This window comes from Lampetra fluviatilis, chromosome 6, assembly GCF_964198595.1.
Source record: "Lampetra fluviatilis chromosome 6, kcLamFluv1.1, whole genome shotgun sequence".
In the NCBI taxonomy this organism is placed as follows: Eukaryota; Metazoa; Chordata; class Hyperoartia; order Petromyzontiformes; family Petromyzontidae; genus Lampetra; species Lampetra fluviatilis.
Window position 1 is genome coordinate 4,441,014 of NC_136280.1, and position 23,868 is coordinate 4,464,881.

The following is a 23,868-nucleotide window of genomic DNA, read 5'->3' on the forward strand; positions in this document are numbered from 1 at the left end:
ACGGCGCTGTCACATTGGCACCCGTGATAATGACGGCGACTCGGTAGGTAATGTCAGCGGTGATGACCACGACGATGATTATTATTTTGCCAGGGCGACGAGTGTGCGAGTCAGTGCATATTCCACTTGGTGGCGCTGTAGAAAGACAGCCTTCGGCTTCATTGTGCGTAGCTGCCGTATGTTTGAACATCGGTGGTGGGGTGGCGAGAGAAAGGCCACACACACACGCAGGCGAGGAGCCGCGGTTTCAAGCCAAACAGTTCAAGCACTGCGTGAGCACTTTCTTGAGCGTTCAACAAACCGAGAAAATTTATGAAAAGTATCCTTTCTTTAGAAACAGAACACTAACCTTGGCTCAAAACTAGGGGTACTAACCCCTCCCCCCCCAAAAAAAAACCTCGTGTTGAAAGTGGCCTGAAAGTTAAATTTTAAACATTCTGTAAGGATTCACTGTCTGTTTAAAGTTGTACAAACACACCTGCAAGAAAACGTAAGGTCAAGAGATGCAGCCTATAACTTATTGAAATTTGTTGAACTCTCCTACTTGCAGTGGACGAAGGAAGAATGATCTGTCACGTGCAGGCCCATTGTTACACATGTTTAGGCACAGGTTTTTGTGAGAATGGATTTCGGAAATTTTGGGTCGCGGTTCGTAATGTTTCCTATACGTACAAATTATGCAATTGTCTGTTTTTCAGAGGCCACGGGTGGGTGGATTGGGTGGCAGGCAGGGCTAACCTCCAAACAATTCAGTTCATAATGCTACATACACTCTCGAGAGATGGGGGGCTTTTTTTTTCTAGCATGGAACACAGTCAGAACGTTGAGTCGACGCTTCAACTCGTAACAATGCAAGGTGTCCATTTGCAGTGTGGGAATTACACAGCCAATGACATAATCTGCAAAATGCAAGGCCACCAAACACTCTGGTTTGGGCCGAGGCAGTCCTCATGGTTTCATAAAGGCAAGCATTGTGAGGATCGGGATGCTATCCCACCGGTTAAATCATTTATGGCTTCAAGCTTGACTCAGGATTAAGGCAAAAAGAAAGGGTGGGGCTGGCCTGAGTAGTGGGCGGTGCTAGCAGAGGAGTGGGCAGGCCCTATGGGTAGGCAAGGCGGGGTAAGGGCCAAAATGCACTCACGGGGTAGGGTAGGGGACAGTGGCTGAGTGGCGGTGTGACAACGTAAAATCTAAGGCCGGGATGACATAGGGTGGTGGGTTGCTACCAAGCTCATCATGAGTCCAAGTTGGAGCCTCACATAAATATTATTCCCTTTTCGAAATTTGCTTATATGAACGATGTGCAACATTTACAATAGTCGCCTCGTACTGTAATGAAACGACGATTGGCGATTTGTAAATGCGCTGTTGTTGGGTGAAGGTCTCCTGGTGCCGTTGTTCGTCATGGGGGTTGTTTGGCCATAGCTTCATCACGGTGGTCACTGAGGGTTGGGGGAAGGGGGGGGATTGGAAGCGGTTTAGTGATCACTCGCCACTGATGTCAGCTATGGGTGGCAATCGAGCTCAGACCACCGAGTCCATGGTCTGGTGTGTGTAAGCCACTCAATCCTTTGCAAGAGAGAACCAACAATTAATTATTCACTTCAACGCTTGCAGAAGCGAGAAGATGTTGTTGGTGGGCAAAGGGGGGTTTTCCTTTGATCTTACTGCTACTATATTTGAACAATATGCACCTTGTGTATTGTTCTTACCTCGGGAAGCCTCACTGAGTCTCAATTTAATTTCCAGGAGGGTCCTGCATTGAGATGATTTGTCAATTCTAACGGCGAGTGTCTCGCGTGTACAGGAATTGGCAACCTTCGGTTCCAGGAACGCGTGGGGATCTTTAAGGACTGCTTCATGACGTTATTTTGGTGGCCGAGAATGTGGGAAGAGACTACAATATCTGGAGGACACCCATGCTTATACAATGGGATAACAATCAAAGTCCCTTACAGATGAATTCAAGAAACCCATTGTTTTACCATCGTATCCTGGCCACCTCACAAGCCAAGCTTGCAACACCCTGGTATTCCCAGAATCTTACCACATCCGTACGCTAACAAGGCTCATTCCCACTTAGCTGCCAAAAATCTGATGGAATCAGGCATTTAAAAGTCATTGGTCCAGAATAGAAACACCACTCGTTTTGGAGTGGTTGGGTGTCACCAGCATGACGCAGCTATTTTTCCCCCAACCATACGTCCACGTCATTGTCATATTTGGATGAAATTAGAAATGTGAACCGTGCTCTATTGAGCGGTGGGTGGAAATTCCACATTCCTGTGGAGGGGGACCATTTACCCCGCATGATAACCACTGTGTACTTCCCATCACATGGTGCTCGCCAGGTGGTACTCATTTGAGTCGTGACCCCAGGGGAAATAGTTGTGAAGCGTTGACCCTAACCAGGAGTTGAACCCAAGAACTTAACAATTGGCGGCCTTGCCGTTGTGTTGCAGCAGCACATTTGAACTTATACTGTACAATAACTCAAAAGCAAAATTCAACGTAAACATGGATAATTTATATCAGCTCTGTGTTTAATACACCAACGAACAATGGATAATTTCACTTCCTGTATATCCACTTAAAATACGTATTTTAGTCCATCGGTCTACTGGCATGCTGTAGTTATGTTAACCACCAGGATTTGTCCAAGGGAGGAAATTCTGGGATAATTTCAACCGTCTGCATCTTTTCAGCATAGTTAAGCATCTTAAAAAACAAATATCAGACGTTATTGGTAAGAGCACTCCCTCTAAAACGAGAAGAGGACCCAATGATAGTCTACAATGCAATAATACATCACTAACACACAACAAAAAAACCCGCTCCGTTTATTCCCATTTCCCAAGCAGATGAATATCTAACTGCGTGTAACATTACCAATTCACTGCAACAACAACAACAAAATAAGACTTCGCAAACTGATATCTGAAGGACATCACACGTGCAAAGAATCGCAGCTGTTGCACTCTTACCGCGTACAAAGCCGATGCATGTTAGGACTTGGAGAGAGAGGGAGGAAAAAAAAGACACGCACGATGTATATAAACAAGCTGACTTTCTGTAGAACAAACCGCACGGCATCTTTATCCAGCCCAGACTTTAAATCTTTGACACACACGCACACCCACCCACTCCACTCCTTACACCCTCCCACCATCACCCACCCACCCACCCCTCCCCAAACCAACCCCTTTGGTCCCTTCCACAGCCCAGACATCATCACCCACACGCACTTTGGAAGCCGGTCTGGGTAACAGTGGCTGCTGCTGCTGCTGCGGTAGAGACAGTCATCTCTTGCGGCGTTCGTTGTGCAAACAAAAGTTGCTCTGCCCCCCTCACCCACCTCTTTGCGCGCGACTCTTGTACAGCAACAGCAGCAAAGGCAAGCCGAGCAAGGTCTCAGCGCAAAGTAGAGATCATATATATACTGTCTGTGTAGTGTATACTATTATCTGTAGTGTATTGTGGAGTTCGGGACTTGAGCAAAAAAGCCATACTGTGTATGTGTCAATGCATGTAGCAGTCTAGGATAGATTGCTGCTGCTGCTGCTTCTGTTCTTTGCCTGCCGTGTGGAATGCAACATCGCGAAGTTGAGCTGCAGAGTTTAACATGACCGTGCCGTCGTCGCGAGCTGACATCAAACACTGAGTGAGTCCGCACGCTTCAATAACTCCTCTCGCTGGCTTTCGGCACTTTGCAGCCGGTCGGGGGCCATTCGCACCTCCTCACCTGTCGAGCAATTGCCGGTGTGTTTGCGCATACGGGAGTGTTACATGCATATGCTGGTAGGTTGGATGGTTGCTTGTCATCATCACGTGTAAGTGAAAGCGCCGCGCGTTGGTTGTTTTAACGGTGAATGTTGCCTCGACGCCCTTAAGACTAAATGAAGAGATCGACGTTTCGGCCGACTGGCCTTTTTCAAGAAAAAATAATTCCTGGGGGGTGGGGGGGGCGAGGCGCAGTGGTTCGTTCACACAGCGCTATGAACCCAGCGTCCTGAGTTCGAGTTCGATTCCCGACCACGGGTAACATCAGTGGCCAGCGATGCTTTGAACCGGTTTTTGGGCGAACTCCTTCACGACCCAAAACTCTTCACCGCTGCGGTGAAGTATGTCGGTGACCGGACACAGCATGGAGCAGTGGATTGACAAAGGGCCGTACATTATGTAAACTCTCCTGGATGGACTTCATCCAGAACAAAACAAATAAATACATTACCTGTTATATCTATCCGAATAAAGATAACATGTTTTTCTCGACTGCTTAGCCGTCCAGGCATATAATGCACATTGCGTTTCACCACATATTTAAGCACGCAAACTCTGAACCGGTTATCAGCAGACACGCCCGGTGTGTGTATGTGTGTGTGTGGACGTATGCTGAACTTCTTTCGCACCGTGCGTAGCCAGCCGTGCTCAACTTGAGGTGCGGGGATATTTAGATTATAACAAACGCACGTGTGTAGCACACTCGCTGATGCCGCACGCGTTATTGGCCAGGGCACTCCCTCCAGATGACGGGTCCCCAGCCACAATCATCTCAATGTGCCCGCGGCTACTTGCAGGCAACAACCTGCAAGAGGAAGCGAAGGAGGAAGAGGAGGAGGAAAGGGAGCAGGGAGGAGACAACAGCAGCAGCAGCAGCAGATCGGCGGTGGCATCCCGGGATGGAGGAGGGCCACTCCTCCCTTAGGGCGCCGGGCGCAACGACTCCAAGGCCGCAGCAGCACGACCGCCTGCTGGTGCTTCTGCTGCTGCTGCTGTGCGCGGTGGTGCGGCCGGGCGTCGGGACTCGCCACGCATCATCCTCGCACCCCGGTACCCTGAGCAGCGGCGGCAGCGGCGGCGGCGGTGGCATCAGCGGTAGCAGCGGTGGCGGTGGTGGCGGGGCATCGTTCCGCTACCCTTACGCGTCCGGGTCAGTCGGGGCCAGCAAGGGACAGCAGCACCATCTGGCAACGACTGAGCACCTGCAGGCAGGAGGCCACCACCAGCACCACCAGCACCACCAGCACCACCACCAGCAGCAGCACCACCACCAGCAGCAGCGATCCCGGTGAGGATTGATGCGATCGGCTGGAGCTGTCCGAGGCTTAGCTCCAGAAAATATTCACCCCCCCCCCCCATTCCCCCCACCTGCTATCGGGAGAGATGGGGGTGTCCGGGCGGGGGGGGGGGCTGGAGAGGGCTTCATCCAGCAGTGTATTGATCGTGGCAAGCAGATGATCGACAATGACAATTGCATCATCCACATCTTTAGTGCGACCACAATTTCGAATTAGCGAATGCGACCTCAAGGTGCGATGGGAGAGGCAGGAGAAGGAGGGGTTTAGAGGGAGGCGAGAGAGGAGAAGAAGTCGACGTGCGGGTGGGCCGCGATGATCTGGAAGACAAGTGAGGGAGGGGGGGGGTGACCTTCAAGTTGACCGGCATTAGATTGGGAGTCAGCGCAAGGGGATGGGTGAGCGAACTTGACAGCGGCAAATTTTGTATCACACGGGGGCGTTTGGCAGGTGATGAGGGATTCACGAAGGCCATCGTGTACGGCGGAGAGCTGGGCGGGATGTCGCGTGTACATCATGGACCGAGGTGCTCCACTGTTTAATAGGTTGCGTAATTTCGATTTAAAGCTTTCGTGACTGCAGGGATTCATCTTCTTGGTTCTTTCGGAATTTAGCATGCAGATATGTACTAATGTGATTAGTACATATCTGCATTTCCCATAAATATGCTAAATTCCTCTTGATATGCAAATTCTTTTGTCAAGGCGCTCTTCCCCTTCCAACCCAGCTTAAATATACGCTCCAAGCGTGGTGGTGTTTCATTCAGACGCTGTCTCCCCGACAGACCTGGTCTTCACCTGAGGACGGCTGCTTGCGTTGTGGCCGAAACGTCGTGAGAATTGTATTTTATTATGTTTTCTTTTTATTATTTTATTATTTCCCTTCTACGTGACTTTACCGAAAGAACCAAGAAGAAGGTTGCGTAATGCTTAGCAGCAGCCCATTCGACGTTGGGGTCAGCACACGTATGAAGCATTTCCATGACGGCCGGGATCCGGCTCTGCCGCTGCATAACACGACACGGGAATGGCCCAGTTGCCGACCCAAGCATTTGTTGCTGTTGTCTTAAGTGGAAGTGTATTTGTTACACGGATGATCAATGCGGCGCAGCTCGGATTCACGTCCCCGTGCTCCATAAGCCCCCCTCCCCTCCTTTGGGCTCGTGGGAACGTTGCCCAGGTCACACGGTTTATGGTTCTGTTCCTGCAATTTGCCCTCGTCATTTTGTGCAGTTAGAAAAAGAGCTGCCGTAAAAAGGGACGTTAAATGACATCGTATGAAAGAATAGGCTGTTGCGTAATGGTAGAGTACTTACTTTAATTGTACCTCTCCCAAGCATATCATAGTTGTAATAAATAAAAAATATCTTCACGTAATTGCGATGAATCACTAAAATCCGGTGTCCCTTCAAACTGGGGCATTGAACGTCACCTGCACAGAGAGCATTGTCACATCACCTGCACAGAGAGCACCGTCACATCAAACTCGATTGAAGAACACAACAATGTAGCTATGGACCGCCTGGTAACACTTATGTTGTTGTAAGACCGTGATGTTTTCTCCGCCGTTCAGCGATGCCCAACGGGACTGTTTGTGTTAGAATGCGAGGGCGCGTGGGATTGCTTTTTCGGAGCCTTGTGCGTGAACAACAAAAAAATCCTGAGCTACGGCCTCATTGCACAATTGCCACATACTGTATATATCCATTGCCAAGGAGTAGGCATGCAATATTGATTGGCTTCATTGATTAGAATTCAATTGAGAACAGCCGCGTCTGTCGGTCATCAACCTGGACCCGTGGGCCACGTAGAAACACCGCTGCCCACATCATCCATCTGTCGGCAGTTGCGATAAGAAGCTATCCACTGGCTCACTCACCGCATGCATGTTGCCAATCAATTCCACGCCACACGGAAGCGGACGATTGCAATTGATAATTTTGCTCTTGTTGTGCTTAATCGATTCTAAACATTCCTCGTGATCTATCCACGGAATCATTCACGACACTTCTGATTACAAGTGATGCACACGAAATGCAGTGGGTATGCGAATATCACGTTGACATGTCTCCAAGCTCAGCTCAACTTTGCGGAAAATGTTTCTTATTAGCAGCTGGGGCAGCATGAAGCTGAAGTCATAAACTTTTTTTTTTTACCCAGACATACGTTTTCCATTACATATCACCCCCCCCTGGTTGTAGGAGCTGTGTTAAAAAAAAAAATTTAAAGGGTAATTTTCCTGGATAATTGGGAAGGCGTTCGAAGGGCTACCGATACAGTAGGGCACATCTACCATGCGACTCGTGTCACATTCTTGTAACAAGGTAAAATGTTTGTGCGCGTGCGATCGCTGTAAACGAAAACTTGCCAGAGTTTCACTTCGCTCGGGGCCGTTTGCACTTGGCTCTGTTGGCAACGGCAAAGTGACTCTTGATCCTGTGAATCGTGTGACTGACCTGCCTTCCAGAAAGGCTACAGCCGGTCATCGGAATCCAACAGTTGGCCTTCGCCCAGACCCCTTAAAATAATTGGCACCAAGTCACCGATCCGCCGCAACTTTCTGCGATACAGTTGGAAACTTGACATGTTAGTTCACTCTTGACGGGCGAGACCGAGATGGTTTATCGCGGAAAAATGCCCCGTCACAATCCCACTGGTAAAAGGATGTTGTTTTGGAAGGAATTCGTGTTTTACATCGCTGTAATTAGTTGCCAATCGGTGTGAGTATTCACAGCTTTTCACGTGTAATAACGTCTCGTCGCGAATTTACCCAGGCACCCCCTTGTTCCACCATCCGTGGCCGCACGTGGCGAGTTCGTACGAACGTTTCCTCCGGTCGCTTGAAGATCTTTAGATTGTCTGCACTTATTTGTACAGCCAAACTCACTTTTGGGCATTCAAACTTCAATGTTTTGCATTTGCAAGTGGAAAGAAGGAGGAACTGGGTGGTCCCACGGAGTTCCGTGAATTGCATTCCCATGGCTATATAGCAAATCCACATGTTGTGCTCAGAGTATATGTAAAAGCCCAGCAGCCCCATCTGCTCGCTTGCAAAATGTAAACATTTCCGCAAATAGGCCAATGTGGTGTCTATCATGGTGTTTGGTGGCCTGGCCAAATTTGGAAAGAAAACGTTGAAATGCAATGGCCAAACGCCCCACTAGAGGCCGGAGACAAAGCATCCTCGAAAAAGTGGTCATATGAAGCTTAACAATAATAATGCCTTTTTTCATCGAATACGTTGGCAGGAGAGCCCCTTCATTGATATGTTCGTTTGGCCATTCGCATTCAACACTATTTTGCACGCGGGAGAAAAACCCAGGCACCCAGAGAAAGCCCACCCACGCATGTGATGACATTTTAAATCTCCGCACCGATGGATTCAATCCACTGCCATATTGCCCTCCTCTTGGCAACCTCGCAGTCTGAAGCCAGACAACACCCGGGCATTCCAAGGCAGGCTACCATCCGAGTAATAACCAGGCTCTACACCTGCTCAGCTTCGGAGAGCTGACGAGATCGGGCACAATTAGCGTGCTTTGATCCCAGTGAATCTCCCCTTGAATAAATACACCGGTAAATAATGATCACCCAAAAATGAAGGCAAGTGTCTGAAAGAAAATGTTTTTTTTTCCAATGCTCTTAAATAAGTGACTGTTTCCCCCCCCCTTCTTCTCAGGCTGTGAGTTGTTTTGTTGTTTCTTCTTCTCATTTTTCTTCTTCTCCGATGGATTAAGCGGAAAGGGTTTAATGAAATCCGCACCTGTTCTGGCTGCAGGAATTGGTGCCAGTACACGGTAACGAAGATGGTGACGTGTCAGGTGCAGAACGGCTCGGAGACCTACACTCAGCGCCTCTACCAGAGCTGCCGCTGGCCCCTGCGCTGCTCCAACATCGTCAGGTGCCCTCCCAACTCTTCGTCGCTCCCGTCGGGTCACTCGCTTGCCCTTGTAACAAAGCACGAGGTTCATCTTCTTGGTTCTTTCGGTAAAGTCACGTAGAATGGAAATAATAAAATAATAAACCATAATAAAATAATTCTCACGACGTTTCGGTCACAACGCAAGCAGCCGTCCTCGGGTGGAGAACAGGTCTGTCGAGAAGACAGAGTCTGAATGAACATTCAAAATAATTCTCACGACGTTTCGGCCACAACGCAAGCAGCCGTCCTCAGGTGGAGAACAGGTCTGTCGAGAAGACAGAGTCTGAATGAACAGAGTCTGAATGAACATTCAGACTCTGTCTTCTCGACAGACCTGTTCTCCACCTGAGGACGGCTGCTTGCGTTGTGGCCGAAACGTTGTGAGAATTATTTTGTTATGTTTAATAGTAAATTATTTTATTATTTCAATTCTACGTGACTTTACCGAAAGAACCAAGAAGATGAATCCCTGCAGTCACGAAAGCTTTAAATCGAAAAGCACGAGGTATAAGCGCACTTGGGAAAAAAACCGGTAAAGGTGCAGGCCTGATATTTTCCGCTAGCGGGAGATCTCCTTCTGACGGGAAATCTAAAGCGGTGGCGCAAGCAAGGATATTTGGCATACTCTTCAACGCCAGGCTGGACGTCTTGGAAGAGGCAGGAAGTTGATTCGTCATTTGCTTATGTATGACAAGAGTGAAGGGAATGTATTCAAAAGTGTGAACGCAAATGATATACCCACTGTACGAATTGCCATTCTCGTTATAGCCAATATCATTGTCATTTTAATGTGGTCACTTTCCCGAACTATTGATGACAGGGAGAGAGAGGGCCAGTCACACATCGTGAGCTTATTTTTATTATTGTTGACGATATGCCACACAGGTGAGAAACCCACCGAGGCTAGCACGTCTCTTTTGCAAGGGTCACCTATGTAAACAAAGCAACAACCACGTAGCAAAGTTTAGACCTGAACACACAGAGCTTAGGGCTTGACAGGAGAAGCTCAGTTGCACATCGGGTAATGGATGGAATCTCATCTTCAAAGCGAGTGCAAAGAAAGAAGCCTCGCCAAACCACGTCGCGATAAGCACAAGGCACAGATATCGCATTCTACAGACATGAGGGTTTCAAAATCTGGGCTTAAAAAATTAGGGGGGGGGGACGAGGTAGAGATGTGATTAGAAGCAAATTCACGTCAACTCCTGCCACCAAATTCTGGTGAATTATCCTTGCAAACAGTTGATCTAAATTTCGATTTAAAGCTTTCGTGACTGCAGGGATTCATCTTCTTTCTTCTTTCGGTAAAGTCACGTAGAAGGGAAATAATAAAATAAAAAAAATTAAACATAATAAAATGATTCTCACGACGTTTCGGCCGCAACGCGAGGACGGCTGCTTGCGTTGTGGCCGAAACGTCGTGAGAATAATTTTATTATGTTTTATTATTTATTATTTTATTATTTCCCTTCGACTTGACTTCACCGAAAGAACCAAGAAGAACAGTTGATCTCTTTGTGCGCTGTTCGTGTTCAGAAGGTTGTGCCTGTTGTCATCACTTGGAGATTTTAGTGGGAGACAGAGACTTTAATTACACAGGCCTCCCGTCGCGCGCTGCCTTCAGCTCTCACCAGCTCTCTCTTTCGTCGCTCTTCGATGCGTTTTCGGGCTGTTACCGCGTTTTGGAGCTGATTCAGTTCCTGAAGAATCTCCCAGTACGTGGTCCAAAACGTCGGACATCATTGCGAACGACACGTGGTAGAACCTAAAAACTCCTCGGAGGGATAAAGACTCTGGTCTCTTACACTTGAGGGCAAAGTCCTTCATAATCACTGGGAGAGGGCCCTTATTTACATTGGCCGGTAAAGACAAAAACAAGTGATACCTGAAGCTTTAAGTCCCTGGAATCTTAACGAGAGAGAGAGAGAGGGAGCAACACCCACTGGCTTGGATTGCACAGTATTTAATCAGCACGATTTTCTGGTTGTACGCATTGCCTCTCTATGCAAAGTATCAGTGCACATTTACTTGATACAGCTGTCGTGGCTGTGACGGTACCACCTGAAGACGGAAGCTTGTGTTGCCTCCGAAACGTCGTGATTTTTTATTTTATTTTACTTTTTAATATTTTTACCTACGTGACTTTACCGAAAAAACCTAAGAATAGCAGTGCACATTCAGTGTTTCCCCAGTAAAATGTTAAAGCTGAGCATGCAGTTATGCGTTGGTTAAAATTCATTTGTACGCTCACGATACACGCATCGCATGGTGTGCGTAGAAAAAGAATATATCCAGAATTTAAGCAAAATAAAATGTACATTTAGGTCATTGGCCAAACCGAGACGATCAGATCATATGTGGCAATGGATATTCAGTTTTTCTTTTTTCAGTTTCGGTTTTCAGTTTCATTTATTTGATATAGCCCTGTGAGCCATTCGGCTCTTGAATCGGGTGCAACCCCAACAAACAAATGGGCAGAATATATTAGAGAGCAGTCAGAGTAGTCAGAAGCCAATACAAATGAGAGAGAATACAAAAAAAAACCTCCATCCGAGTCGATACGAAGGAGCCTCACAGCACGAAGGCAAACTCCGTGGCCAGAGTGCTCCTGGCAACACCATCCCTTTATGCACTGTCCTGGCATTCGTATGTGCTCTCGAACAGCACTTGCCCAACAGCCTGTACAGGCTATACAGGGGATCTTTGTATGTATCTTTGTGTGTGTCTTTGTGTGTCTGTGTGTGTCAGGGGAGCGGTAGTGTAGCGGTTAGCGCGCTGCGCTATGAACCTGGCGACACGGGTTCAATTCCCGTTCACGGCCAACACCAGTGACGATTATCTGAACCGGTCCTGGGCCTCCACTAGGTCGACTCAGCCTCAAATGAGTACCCGGTGCGGTGTGTAAACATCGCCACTGGGGAGACAAAGGCGGTCGGGCGTGGTGCTGGACACCCACCCCCTCGTGTACCATTCCGGCCTTCATAGGTGCTCGCAAACTGCACTTGCCCCTACAGTCTGTCAAGGCTATACGGGGGATCTTTTTTTTATCTTTGTCTGTGTGTGTCACACACGGGTGGTGTCAGCCACACCACCAATCGAGTTCTCCTCGCCGTGCCAGCTGTCAAAGGCCACACGAGGGATCCCTGTCCTTGTGTGCGTGTGTGTGTGTGCGCGTGTGTGTGTGCGCGTGTGACAGGACACTGATCCGGCCGATGTATCGCGTGACCTATCGAACCGTGTCGGCCTTCGAGTGGCGGTGCTGCCCCGGCTTCATGGGTCCCAGCTGCGAGGAGGGTGAGTCGGAACGGGGGCCGGTCAGACGAGCGCAGAGATGGCAGTGGCGTCGGTTAGCGGAGCAGCGGTGTTGGGCAGGGGGGGGGCGGTGGTGATGGAGTCAGGTTGGGTTGGGCAATGGGGGAAGAGGAAAGCCACGGGGGGGAGGGGGGGGCCCGTGGTGGTCTTAAGAAATCGAGGATGATGATTAAAGGGTGTGGGAGGCGATGTGGGCAGCGGTAACTTTATCAAAGGGCGGAGGTGCGGGGGGGATGTGAAGATGCACAGGACAGTGCATATTATTATCATTATCAGAGTTGTTTCTTTTTGTTTGCATTTTGACTACTTGTGTTGTGGTTATTGCAAACATGATGCCTTGTATAAAGGTGTCAGTTTTGTACCAGTTTAAAGGGTTAAAACCTACTACTATATTTTGCCACTGGTAAAGGAGGTCTCATAGTGTAAATGCTTACCCCGAGCTCTCAATACTCTGATAATGCACTGTTTTTGAGTTGTACGCCTTTTGGTGTCATCTGGTCCAACACCAATGGAGACTAGGCTCTAAGAAAAGCTGTCTCGGGTGTGGACCAATCAACTTCAAGGACAGTGCATATTATTATCATTATCAGAGTTGTTTCTTTTTCTTTTTGTTTGCATTTTGACTACTTGTGTTGTGGTTATTGCAAACATGATGCCTTGTATAAAGGTGTTAGTTTTGTACCAGTTTAAAGGGTAAAAACCTACTACTATATTTTGCCACTGGTAAAGGAGATGTCTCATAATGCACAGGCTGGTATAGTCACGCCGACCGTTCGATACGCATCAGTAAACAGCTTGCGATGGCGCAAGCCTCGTTCGTGATTTTCTACGGTTGAGCTTATTTGTGGGAAGAAATTGAGGGAATTTTTATGCCGAGATATGGACTGCGCTGGCGCCTCGTTTGGTTGCGCTCGTAACAGATTCCGCACCGGTGGCAAGTACCACAATAGCGCTTATTTACGCGCGGGTTTTTTTTCCTTCTGTTTGCCGCAAAGTAGTCGGATCCTTTCTATACATGGCGAGACAAGAACGAGGCGGCTCCGGGCGCCGCTGCGTTTCTCCAGCTATGAAGCTTGCCTTGCTGGCAGGAGATCAAACCACAGTAATGAGGCGGGGGGGGGGAGATGGTGAGATGGAGAATAGAGGTGAGCTACTGGTGCGGGCAGAGGTAGAGGCTGTGTGGTTTTGAGGCACGAGTGTTGGGTGGTGGTCTATGATTGAGAGGCACTAGGAAAATACAAATAAGCAAACGGAAGGATTTCTCCACAACAACTCTGGGCTGTTCCGCCCGATGATGCTGGTTGCGATGACTGGCGAAACGTCGTACTCGAATTGTAAATGTTGTAGTGGGTTTACTCTCCAACATACACTACTCTAAACACTACATTATAATTGTAAATGTTGTAGTGGGTTTACTCTCCAACACACATTACACTATACACTACACTATACACTACACTATACACTACACTATACACTACACTATAATTGTAAATGTTGTAATGGGTTTACTCTCCAACACACACTACACTATACACTACACTATAATTGTAAATGTTGTAGTGGGTTTACTCTCCAACATACACTATACACTACACTATAATTGTAAATGTTGTAGTGAGTTTCCTCTCCAACATACACTACACTATACACTACACTATACACTACACTATAATTGTAAATGTTGTTGTGGGTTTACTCTCCAACACACAAGCGGTGTGTGCTGAACCAGTAACGAATGGGCACGTTTTTGTTCACGTGACAAACCTTACTAATTGGCTGTGTCGGGTGGTGGCGTGTTTAACGACACATTGATATTTACGCGATCAAACCCCTCTACACCCCCCTCTATTATGAAGAAAACCAGGGTTAAATTACCGCTCTGTGCGAGCACTCCCAGACACGTGCAAGTGCCAGCGGTGATCGACGACCATGCATACATAGCGGCCTTTTTGGCTTTGTCACATCTGAAGGGTTGCAACTTAATTTCCGCCGGAATACAGACGCCGGTACGAGATGTGGACATCACGAGAGACGCATACACCTGACCGCAACGTGTCTGCGTGCGGTTGACCAAACCGGTGAATTGATAACTATTGCTTAGGGATGTACGTATTCATCTACAACCACACAACCACGATATTAGGCAGTACAAATTAGGCGTAACAGATGTGCCTATTTATTCATGTGTAAGTGGCGATAGTGCAGCCCTAACGATGTATCGATTAGACCACTGCTGGTGAGAAACCCCTTCTTCACTCGTGGGAGTTCTTAAAAAAAACACTTCTGGTAAGGGGTATTTTGGCCTACTCTTCTACGACGCCCAAACATTTTGGAATAAAAAAGAACCAAATAATAATTGTGGAATAACTGCGAGGACCCACGCTTGACCCCCACCGCACGCCACCTAGCAGTCGACTAATATTCAGAATGCTGCGTCGGCAGAGGCGAGGGCATTTAATAAAACTTGCCCGTTGTTTCAACCGCCACGCCGCGATACAGAACCGGTGAGCAGTGGAATGTAAGTCCAGTACGCTGACCATTATGCAGCAGCAGCAGCAGCAGCCCCCTTTTCTACAATAAAGCTTTTTGTTTGGGTTAGATCGCGTAAATATCAATGTGTCGTTAGCCCGCCACCACCCGACACAGCCAATGAGTAAGGTTTGTCACGTAAAACAAGACGTGCCGATACATTACTCCTTCGGCACATGCCGCTTGTGTGTTGGAGAGCAAACCCACAACATCGAGTGGTGGCAGGTTTACGACACGTCGATATTTACGCGATCTAACCCAAACCATGGACAATATTGGTTGCAAAAGCCTTCGTGTTAAACGTACGTATCACACATTTCTCGACGAGGAGGGTCAAATTAATGCGGGCGAGCACGAGCGTCCGAGGTCCGCCTCTGAAATTCTCAAGAGCCTCGCCGATCAATCGAAGCTCAGCCCAGCTCAGCTCAGCGGAACCGGTGGTCCCACTGTCGGGACACACCGGCCGTCCGCTTCTTTAATAAGTAATATTTTAAAAAAAACTTTTTTAAAAACACGCTTTAATGAAATGTACTGAACGAGTAATGGCAGAACTCCACGACTCCAGGAAGTGGCCCCGAAGCTTGCCATAACGTAATTGGCCGTGGTGATTTACAGCCAACGTGAGTTGAGCGTGGACAATTAGACCCAAGCCGAAACATAAGATTAAAAAAAGATTGCTTAAAAAAATATGTATTTTTATTTTTAATGATAGAATATGGTATTGTCATCAGTATGACATACGTATACCAAGTTTGCAGTCGATACCACATTGGGAAGTGGGTAAAAATTGAGTTCCAAGATTTGAGAATACAACAGACAGAGTGAGTTAAATAAACGCGTGTAATAATAAAAACACCGCCTATCTCAGTTTGCACCTTACCCGCCCGCTTCCAAGATCACTCGAGCAAAGTAAATGTTATCCTATCTCTCAGCGTTCGTTTCGGGGCTAGTGTAGTGGGTGGCCTCGCTCCGTGAGCGCCTCTCTCTTTCTCTCAGCTCTCCCAGGAGGAGTCTTCTCCGAATCCACACGAGGCGGGGCGCGTCTCACGGTGTGTCTAAACAAAACGTCAACCTGTCAGGACGGGCAAGGGGCGCGCTTAAGGGGATGTGTGTGGCGCTGCGTGGCTCAGCGCTGTCGCGTCGTCAGGGATACCACGCAAGAAATAACAGCGGTCGGGCGGGTTGCGTGTGTTTTTTGTGTTGTTGTTACTACGCATCAGAAGCAGCGAGTGGCCTCGGAGTTTTATTGATCGGCTGGGGCTAAGAGCTGCGCGGACAAACAAGGTGTTACTGGCTTCGCAGGTTGATAATGTTATCTCCCCACCCTCACCGGTCCATCCCCAGCGCATCCTTATTGTTTATTGTAATGATGGTGTTCAGTGCGAGCTGTTGGCAGTGTTTCTGAGCAACACGGTATGCGCCGATTGTGGAGTATTATGAGTAATGGAACAAGCATGAATCAATCAATCGGCATCTCTCTTACGTGTGTTCACACGTAATTAACGAGTGTGTCTTCATCTCTCTGTGGGCCTATGACGAAATGCGAGAGACCAGTGAAAATGTAGACTCGTGAAAATGTTACCGGAATGGAGAGTTGATGTATTCTGGTTAAGTAACTGAGGAAATGGGACAATTTTAAAAAGAAAAAGATCTGTGGATTTAAGGTGTCCTCGAAAAATTGCGAGGAACGATGCCGAGTAAGTGAAATGAACGCGTGCATAAAGGTCCTTCAAACTCAACAAAAACGTCAACCGTGTCTAAAGTAGACCTTTCGTAATATTTGTAAACGCTAAACATATTAGGACTGTCTTCATGAAGGGCGGAGGCGCAATAGTTAACGGACCGCACTTTTGAACCCCCGCGAGGTGGGTTTTTGAAACATTCTACTATCAGTCTTCATTACACTGGTCAACACACTTTTTCTGGTATAAGGTATTCCAACGGGTTTAAGGTAATTTCGGGGTGCTGATTCCAAATCTGGCATCAGTTTTTGTCTATCACATCAGGTTTTTTGAGATATCAAATATTGCATTTTCAATAAAAACTGCAGAAGAAAAATATTCAAAAAATGTGGATATCTACATAAAATTATATTATAAACACATCCCCATTAGGACGCTGCGTCCTGTTCTTCACCTGAGGATGGCTGCTTGCGTTGTGGCCGAAACGTCGCGAGAATTGTTATTATGTTTCATTTTTACAGCTTCTTTACTGTAAGTCTTCCGACTCTTCTGAGCGTCCGCTTTTAGGTAAAGATATCACAGGTTACCGGAGAACGTTGCACGCACCTTCCGGCTTGCAGAGTGAAGTTCTGGATTCCAACCAAATGCGGCAGCTGCTGCCAACAAACACTCGTCGACTTTAAAATAGCACGCAAGGCAGGCAGAGCACGAGATTCTTGCAGCGAAACAAGCGGGGGTGAAACTTCCGTCGACCGACCGTTGCACTTTACTCTGCTGATGAGACTCGCAAGGTCGAATTTGTTTTGGTCTGAAGTGCCCCATGGGCTGATGGATATCATTGTTTTACTTAACGTGTGTGTGCGGAAAGACGAACTAATGTCTATAGTTCGTTCATTACGTATCTATCTATCTATCCATAATGCTCTGCGAAAAGTGCACAAAGAAGCGTGGAGAGGAGCATGCTTGGAATCACACTGAGAGGCAGAAAGAACACGTGGATTGGAGATCATTCGCAAGTTAATGATAGAATGCAAACTGTTGAGACAAAGGAAGTGGGGCTGGGGAAGGACACGTCACAAGATGTGACGATGGCTGATGGCCAACAATAGTGATGGAGTGGAGGAAGCCGAGGAATGGCACGCATCCAAGCATCTGTCCAATGTGAGATATGAAATCATGAAATCGGCTCGTGTGTGCAGGTGTTAGGCGGATTGTTACATCGCAGAACTGAGTGATGGCAACAACCTGGGGAGGCATTCATCCAGCAGTGGATTGCTCATGGCAGATTAATGCTCCGTGAAAACGCACACGTTTTTTAGGAACCCGTTACGAGGAACAGCCATTGGGGCACTTGATTCAATCATGCACCGCCATGCGATGTGCAGTCTTCACTTGGTATTATTCATTACATCAAAGGTGGGAGTTTTGATGAGTGCTGAGATCAAGGGTTTAAGTTTGAGAATGTCGGATTAGCACCGTTTGTTCCATGTGGATTAGCACCAATGGAAGCATTTTGACTTTTGAGGAATGCTTTAGTTCACTTGAAGGATACGGCTCTTATATAACTCCAAGCAATGAATACATATAATTTTATTTCCTTGAGAAAAGTCATGGAAATCAGTGGTGGCAACCCACACCTCCAGCAATGCACCGTGGATTTTTTCGCATTAATCACAAGTGATATCGCCTGCCTGAACACAACATCCACGCAACGAAGCGATCCCCTCTGTTGGCCTCGCCGAACGCGTATAATTTCATACTCTTAGGTTTTTTTCGGTAAAGTCACGTAGGTAAAAAATAACTAAGTAATAAAAATAAATAATAAAACATTGTAGAAATAATAATTTAAATAAACTAATAAATCACGACGTTTCGGAGGCAACACAAGTCTCCGTCATCAGGTGGGACCATCACAGCCAGATTTACTGTATCAATTGAGGCAAAATTCCAAGAGACAAGCTCTTAAATACAAGTATAATTTCCACAATAAAAAAAAGATGAATGATTTAACAGCAGCCCCCATGGACACTCCACTGACAAATGTAGGCCTCTCCGCCGTGCCCTTTTGGCTCGCGCGGAGGTTGTTCGACCGCACTTCACCGCACTAACCGGTGCGGGTGGGGTCAGGTGACAAAGGTGGGATGGCCCAGTACCTGTTCGGCTAATCTGCTCGCCGTTGAGGTTTACCTGGTAGTAGTCGTGGCTCGGGAATCGAACGCAGGTTCGCCGGGTCAATGGCGCGGCGCACGAACCACCGTGCCACATCGGCCGCTTTCACCCGGATAATAATTGCAAACATCGCGGGAAAAATTAATGCGCTCCCCTCTTTTTTATTTCTCAGCTGTGAGCAAGTGTCAGTCGCATTTACATTGCTCGTGAGCCTTTGCCTTGACGGACGACGCACAACAGATCGTGCACTAACGACGCAGATGCAATGTACCCCGCTGCGTAATTGCTTGTAATGGGGCAGCAATTGTCTTTAAGTTAACATAGAATAATGCGTGATTACATGTAATGCTACACAATTATGACCGTTAGTGCATTTTTTTTTCTTCCTCCTCCACTTTCAATGAAGAGTTACCATATCCGCCCCATGACATCTGCTAGTGATTTTAACCCTGAAAGCACAGTAAAAATATTTACTATAGAAATGTTCTCCCGTGCATTATTCATAAGGACTATTCGTTACCACATGAGATCCGATCACTTTAAATATATGTATATATAAACAGACCTCTGCTCCGTGTCTCAACGTGCAAATACACTATTCTTTCAGCCCATCGGCCCATTGATTCTCCAGACTAATATTATCCAACGCCGAAGAATACATATAGTTAAATACATGGATGATTTCAAACAAGATGCTGATATGTTCGTATGTAAATAGATTGTTCCCTTGTCCCACCCCCAAAGAATCGACCATATTTATACAACTACTTAGGTAAGCATTGCCACAGTTAAATCTTGTCTTAAAGCTTTCGTGACTGCAGGAATTCATGAAAATAATTGTATTTTTTATTAATTTGAACCTATCTACGTGACTTTACCGAAAGACCCAAAGAATATGAATTGCTGCAGTGGTTAGCATCCTGCACGATGAACCCAGAAGGGCACGGAGAAGTGGAGGCAACTCATTTGGGCTTTATGTCCCATCGTGGGATGAAGAGCATGAACTAACTTACTAACGACGAACCCAGAAAACTGAGTTTTATTCCTGGCCCCAGCTGACGTCGATGGCAAGTGACGTCTGATGCGGTCCTAGAGTTCCCCTTCATTAACCTTGCTCTGAGCTGTGTGGCGAAGTATGTTCAAACTACGCCCATAACCAACATGGCATAGGGGAGGCAGAACAGAAGAGTGTGGTCTATAGTTTATCCCCTCAAACCTGTGATGCTATTTCACCTCTGTACTTCAACAGTGTTCGTTCTTTGCCTTGGTTCAGCATCATCTGAACTAACACATTTGAACTGTGCTTGCCTATACACATTGGGAAGTTCACTAGGAATGGTTGAAGCAAACCTGAGATGATGAATGCCAAAACTGGTCCAGTTTCCTTGCAATGAATACCAATTTGCCAATAAAATGCACTCCTGCAAGGCCGTGCTACCGATGGGTTGTGTAAAAAATAACATTTATTCTATTACGTGGAAATATAAATACGGGGAAGGAGGCATTATTTACATTGATATAAACTCCGCCGTTGTTATCTATTGCACCTGCCAGTCATCACGTGTGCACTGAAAGAGGTAGCAGCGAGCGCGCCTTGCGGTAGTTTGGGGTGTTTTCTTTTTTGATGGAGGAGGAGGAGGGGGCATTTTTTTTCAGAGAAAGCATTTGGGAGGACTGTAATTTAATCTTGGCCTGTTTTCAATTGGTCAGTTATTATTAGGAGCCATCAATCAAGAGGTCTTAATCATGCCTCTAATCTTCGGGGGTAGGGTTATATATACCTGACTGAGAAGAAAACACCTTCGTGACATATTTCTCGTATTTAGTGTTTACACGATAAGTAATATAAATTAATCTGGTGGTGTTTCGTAGATGGGCAGTATACATTGCATATCATACTCTTTGGTTCTTTCGGTAAAGTCACGTAGGTATAAAATAAATAAATCACGACGTTTAGATTGCAACACAAGCAATCATCATCAGGTGGTAAAACCACAGCAAGAACATTTTTTGCTGAATTTTTCTTTTCTTGCTGTGGTTTTCCCACCTGATGATGATTGCTTGTGTTACAATCGAAACGTCGTGTTTTTATTTATTTTATTTTCTACCTACGTGACTTTACCGAAAGAACCAACAAGTATGGATCCCTGCAGTCACGAAAACTTCAAATCTAGATTGCATATCATAGCAAATGTGTTACAATGAATGCCCTTGGATATCTAAGTGACCACAGTGAGAGAAAATCTGAGAAAGATGCGAAATATTGACATCAAAGTACAACTGCACGCACAGCTTCGCATCGAGATAGACGCCATCTGCTTATATATCTTTGCAATTTGTATCTGTACGAATCTTCGAGTGTTACTCCCACAAGTGCGCGTGTGTGTGTGTGGGTTTTCTCTGGGCACACCAGTCTCCTCCCGCGCGTAAATAATAACTTGAAAAAGAAATTGGACCAAACATCCCAACGGAAAATCTCTTTTTGAAAAATAATCCCGAGACTCGAGCGAGGAATCCCCTCAATCAATCACTTGTTATTAACATCACCGACTTAACGCGGTGCGAGAATTACAAAAGTTTTGTCGAAATGTCTCTTGTTCCATAAATAATTTACAGCCATTTGTCAATCCACTGCTGGATGAAGGCCTTCCCACACCGTGTCAGTTATGTGGGTTTCTGAACCCATGTGGGGGGGAGGGGGGTGGTGACGATGGAGGGGGGGGGGAGCTCAGAACCAGATCAGGTATCACTCTCCTCTGATCTTAGCCGTGGCCCGGAATCAAAATTCACTTCACCGGGTACACGGTGCAGTGAACTCACCGCTGTGCCACCGCTCCATTCCAGATTATTTATACGCTGTAATGTAATCCAATCCCTCTAGTTGAAGGTGATTTTCATTTCGTAGCAGCCAAGAAGAGGAAATCCTGAGCATACACTGCAGCACTGGGCCACACATTATGCTACGCGGCGCCCTGCGGGCCGTTTGTGCGTGCGCGCGCGTGAGCGAGCGGCGTGCACGAGCGAGCGTTCACCTTCGCGTGCAAGCGACGGCAGAGCTGAAAGAAAAGCGCACGCACCCACGGACACACGCACGCACGCACACACACCGTGACATACACAGCCCATCGACGAAGTTTAGACGCCTGCCCAGTATCTGCGGCACGTCTGCATTGTGTCTCGCCTGCACGCTTTTGACAGCGCTAAATGCACTTGTGAGAATGCATGCGCCCACGTGCAACATTCGCAGGGCGCGTGAGCGTGGCACGTAAGGGAGAGGGCACGGGAGTCTTTGCCGAAACCAAAATCCTCCGTCGATTTGTTTTCGTTTGGATTTTTTTTCCCCCTTCCCCTTCTCCTGCCTGCAGTGGAAATTAACGCGCGCTCATAAACTTAAACTGAAGTAGTGACACTGAATGGTAAACTTACAAGGGAAGTTTAAAACCAGGAGCTGTGGGCAGGGAGACCTCAAACAAGTTGGACCGTTAAAAGCTCAAACAGGGACTTGCTCAACAAGGCAAAGATCCCCCGTATAGCCTCAACAGACTTGTTGGGGCAAGTGCTGTTGGAGAGCACCTATGAAGGCTGGAACGGCACGCTCGGTCGCCTTTGTCTCCCGAAGGGCAATGCTTTTACACATCGCACTAGGTACTCAATTGAGGCTGAGTCGACCACTTCTACAAACACACACACTCGAGCGAGATGCAAAACAAGTCGGTGGACTCCGTCCGCCTCTCAAAGAAATTGCGTTTCTCATGGAACCCATTTCACTTCGCGGCCGGGGAATTAGGCAGGTTGAAAGAGGCCGCAAACACGGGGCCGTGCAAAACTGCCGTGTGCATCACGCGGGCGCGCACGCACGCGATGGCGCAGCGTCACGATCCGCACCGTTGGCGGGGGGGGGTGGCCCTCTTCGCTCACGCATTCCGCGCCCGGCGCGGTGCGGACGGACGACGTCTCTGCGACGTCTGGGTGATTGACGCTTTCTCTCGCTGCCGTGTTTGTTGGAGGAGAGAGAGAAAGAGAAAGAGAGAGAATGAGAGAGTTGCGTTTCTTTTTAGCAGATAACGAAGCGAAACAGTGGCTGGGCAAGTCAAGTCTTCAAATTTTTTTCTTTGCTTTTTTCTGCCGCCAAAGCCCAGGAAGGTATATATTTGCACACTTTTTTGGGGGGGGGTTTACTGCACGTGTGATACAAATGTCATGTAGCCACGCTGCGTGGTCGGAAGCAATGGCGTAGAGTTGCTAATGCATCGGGATAAAATCCGCGGCATCCCGGGTTCAGTTCTTTACCGGGCACAATACCAGCGACGAGCGGTAACCCCCTGAACCACACACCTGGGCCTCCATTAGGTTGACTTAGCCTAAAATGAATATCTAGTGTGGTTCTTCTTCCGTACAGCCAATGAGGCAATAGAGATTAGTCATTCAGACTCTGTCTTCTCGACAGACCTGTTCTACACCTGATGACGGCTGCTTGCGTTGTGTCCGAAACGTCATGAGAATTATTTTGTTATGTTTTATTTTTATTATTTTATTATTTCCATTCTACGTGACTTTACCGAAAGAACCAAGAAGATGAATCCCTGCAGTCACGAAAGCTTTAAATCGAAAGAGACTCAGTTGTAAGCGATTTAGGTATCCAGTTGCTTTACATCTGGCGTGTTGGTGTCACCGTTAGCATTGGGAATATATATTCTCGTGCACCTTTACCACCTTTATGCATTTGCCAACGGACCTTTGCCCTTCCTCTCTTAGCGGGATATCGTCGTCTTTGTACGATGCCCGGCTTTGGTTCTGCGCCGTTGTCGTGAACCCCGTTGGAAAGCCACGGTGTGAGCGAAGTTGAGATAGCAATTCTCGCAGCAGTGCCCGTGGAGAGTTCGCGGGGAGCGTGCCGTGACAGTACCGCTGGCGCAAGGCTGCCGCCGAAGGAATGCCACGGGCGTACAGGGTGCGCGAAGTAGCCTTCCTCCGTGCGGCTCGGCTCTTTAAGACCACGCTTCTGTGGGTGACAACGTCCGCGGTCTGGTTTGAGGGCCCAAGATAGGGTGACGATGGGAGACAGACGGCGGGGCGGAGGTTGCGGTTTTTTTGAACATTTTTCAAATTCCCCCAGGGTCACGTCGGAGAAAAAAAAACCTCCCCAAAGAAATCGTGGAAAGCCGTCGCGCCCA

General features: G+C 47.4%; 1 protein-coding gene across 2 annotated transcripts in view; it reads left to right on the forward strand.

The window, feature by feature from the left end:
* The first annotated feature begins 3,208 nt into the window (after window positions 1-3,208).
* The window catches only part of LOC144933072 (uncharacterized), a 113,147-nt gene continuing 92,487 nt past the window's right edge, over window positions 3,209-23,868 (forward strand). For both annotated transcript variants that reach the window (XM_078857571.1, XM_078857572.1), the window contains exons 1-4: window positions 3,209-3,664; window positions 4,581-5,071; window positions 8,856-8,978; window positions 12,196-12,293. In XM_078857571.1, coding sequence (XP_078713697.1) covers window positions 4,683-5,071; window positions 8,856-8,978; window positions 12,196-12,293 — 610 coding nt within the window. In that variant the 5' untranslated portion in view covers window positions 3,209-3,664; window positions 4,581-4,682. The remainder of the gene's footprint in view (window positions 3,665-4,580; window positions 5,072-8,855; window positions 8,979-12,195; window positions 12,294-23,868) is intronic.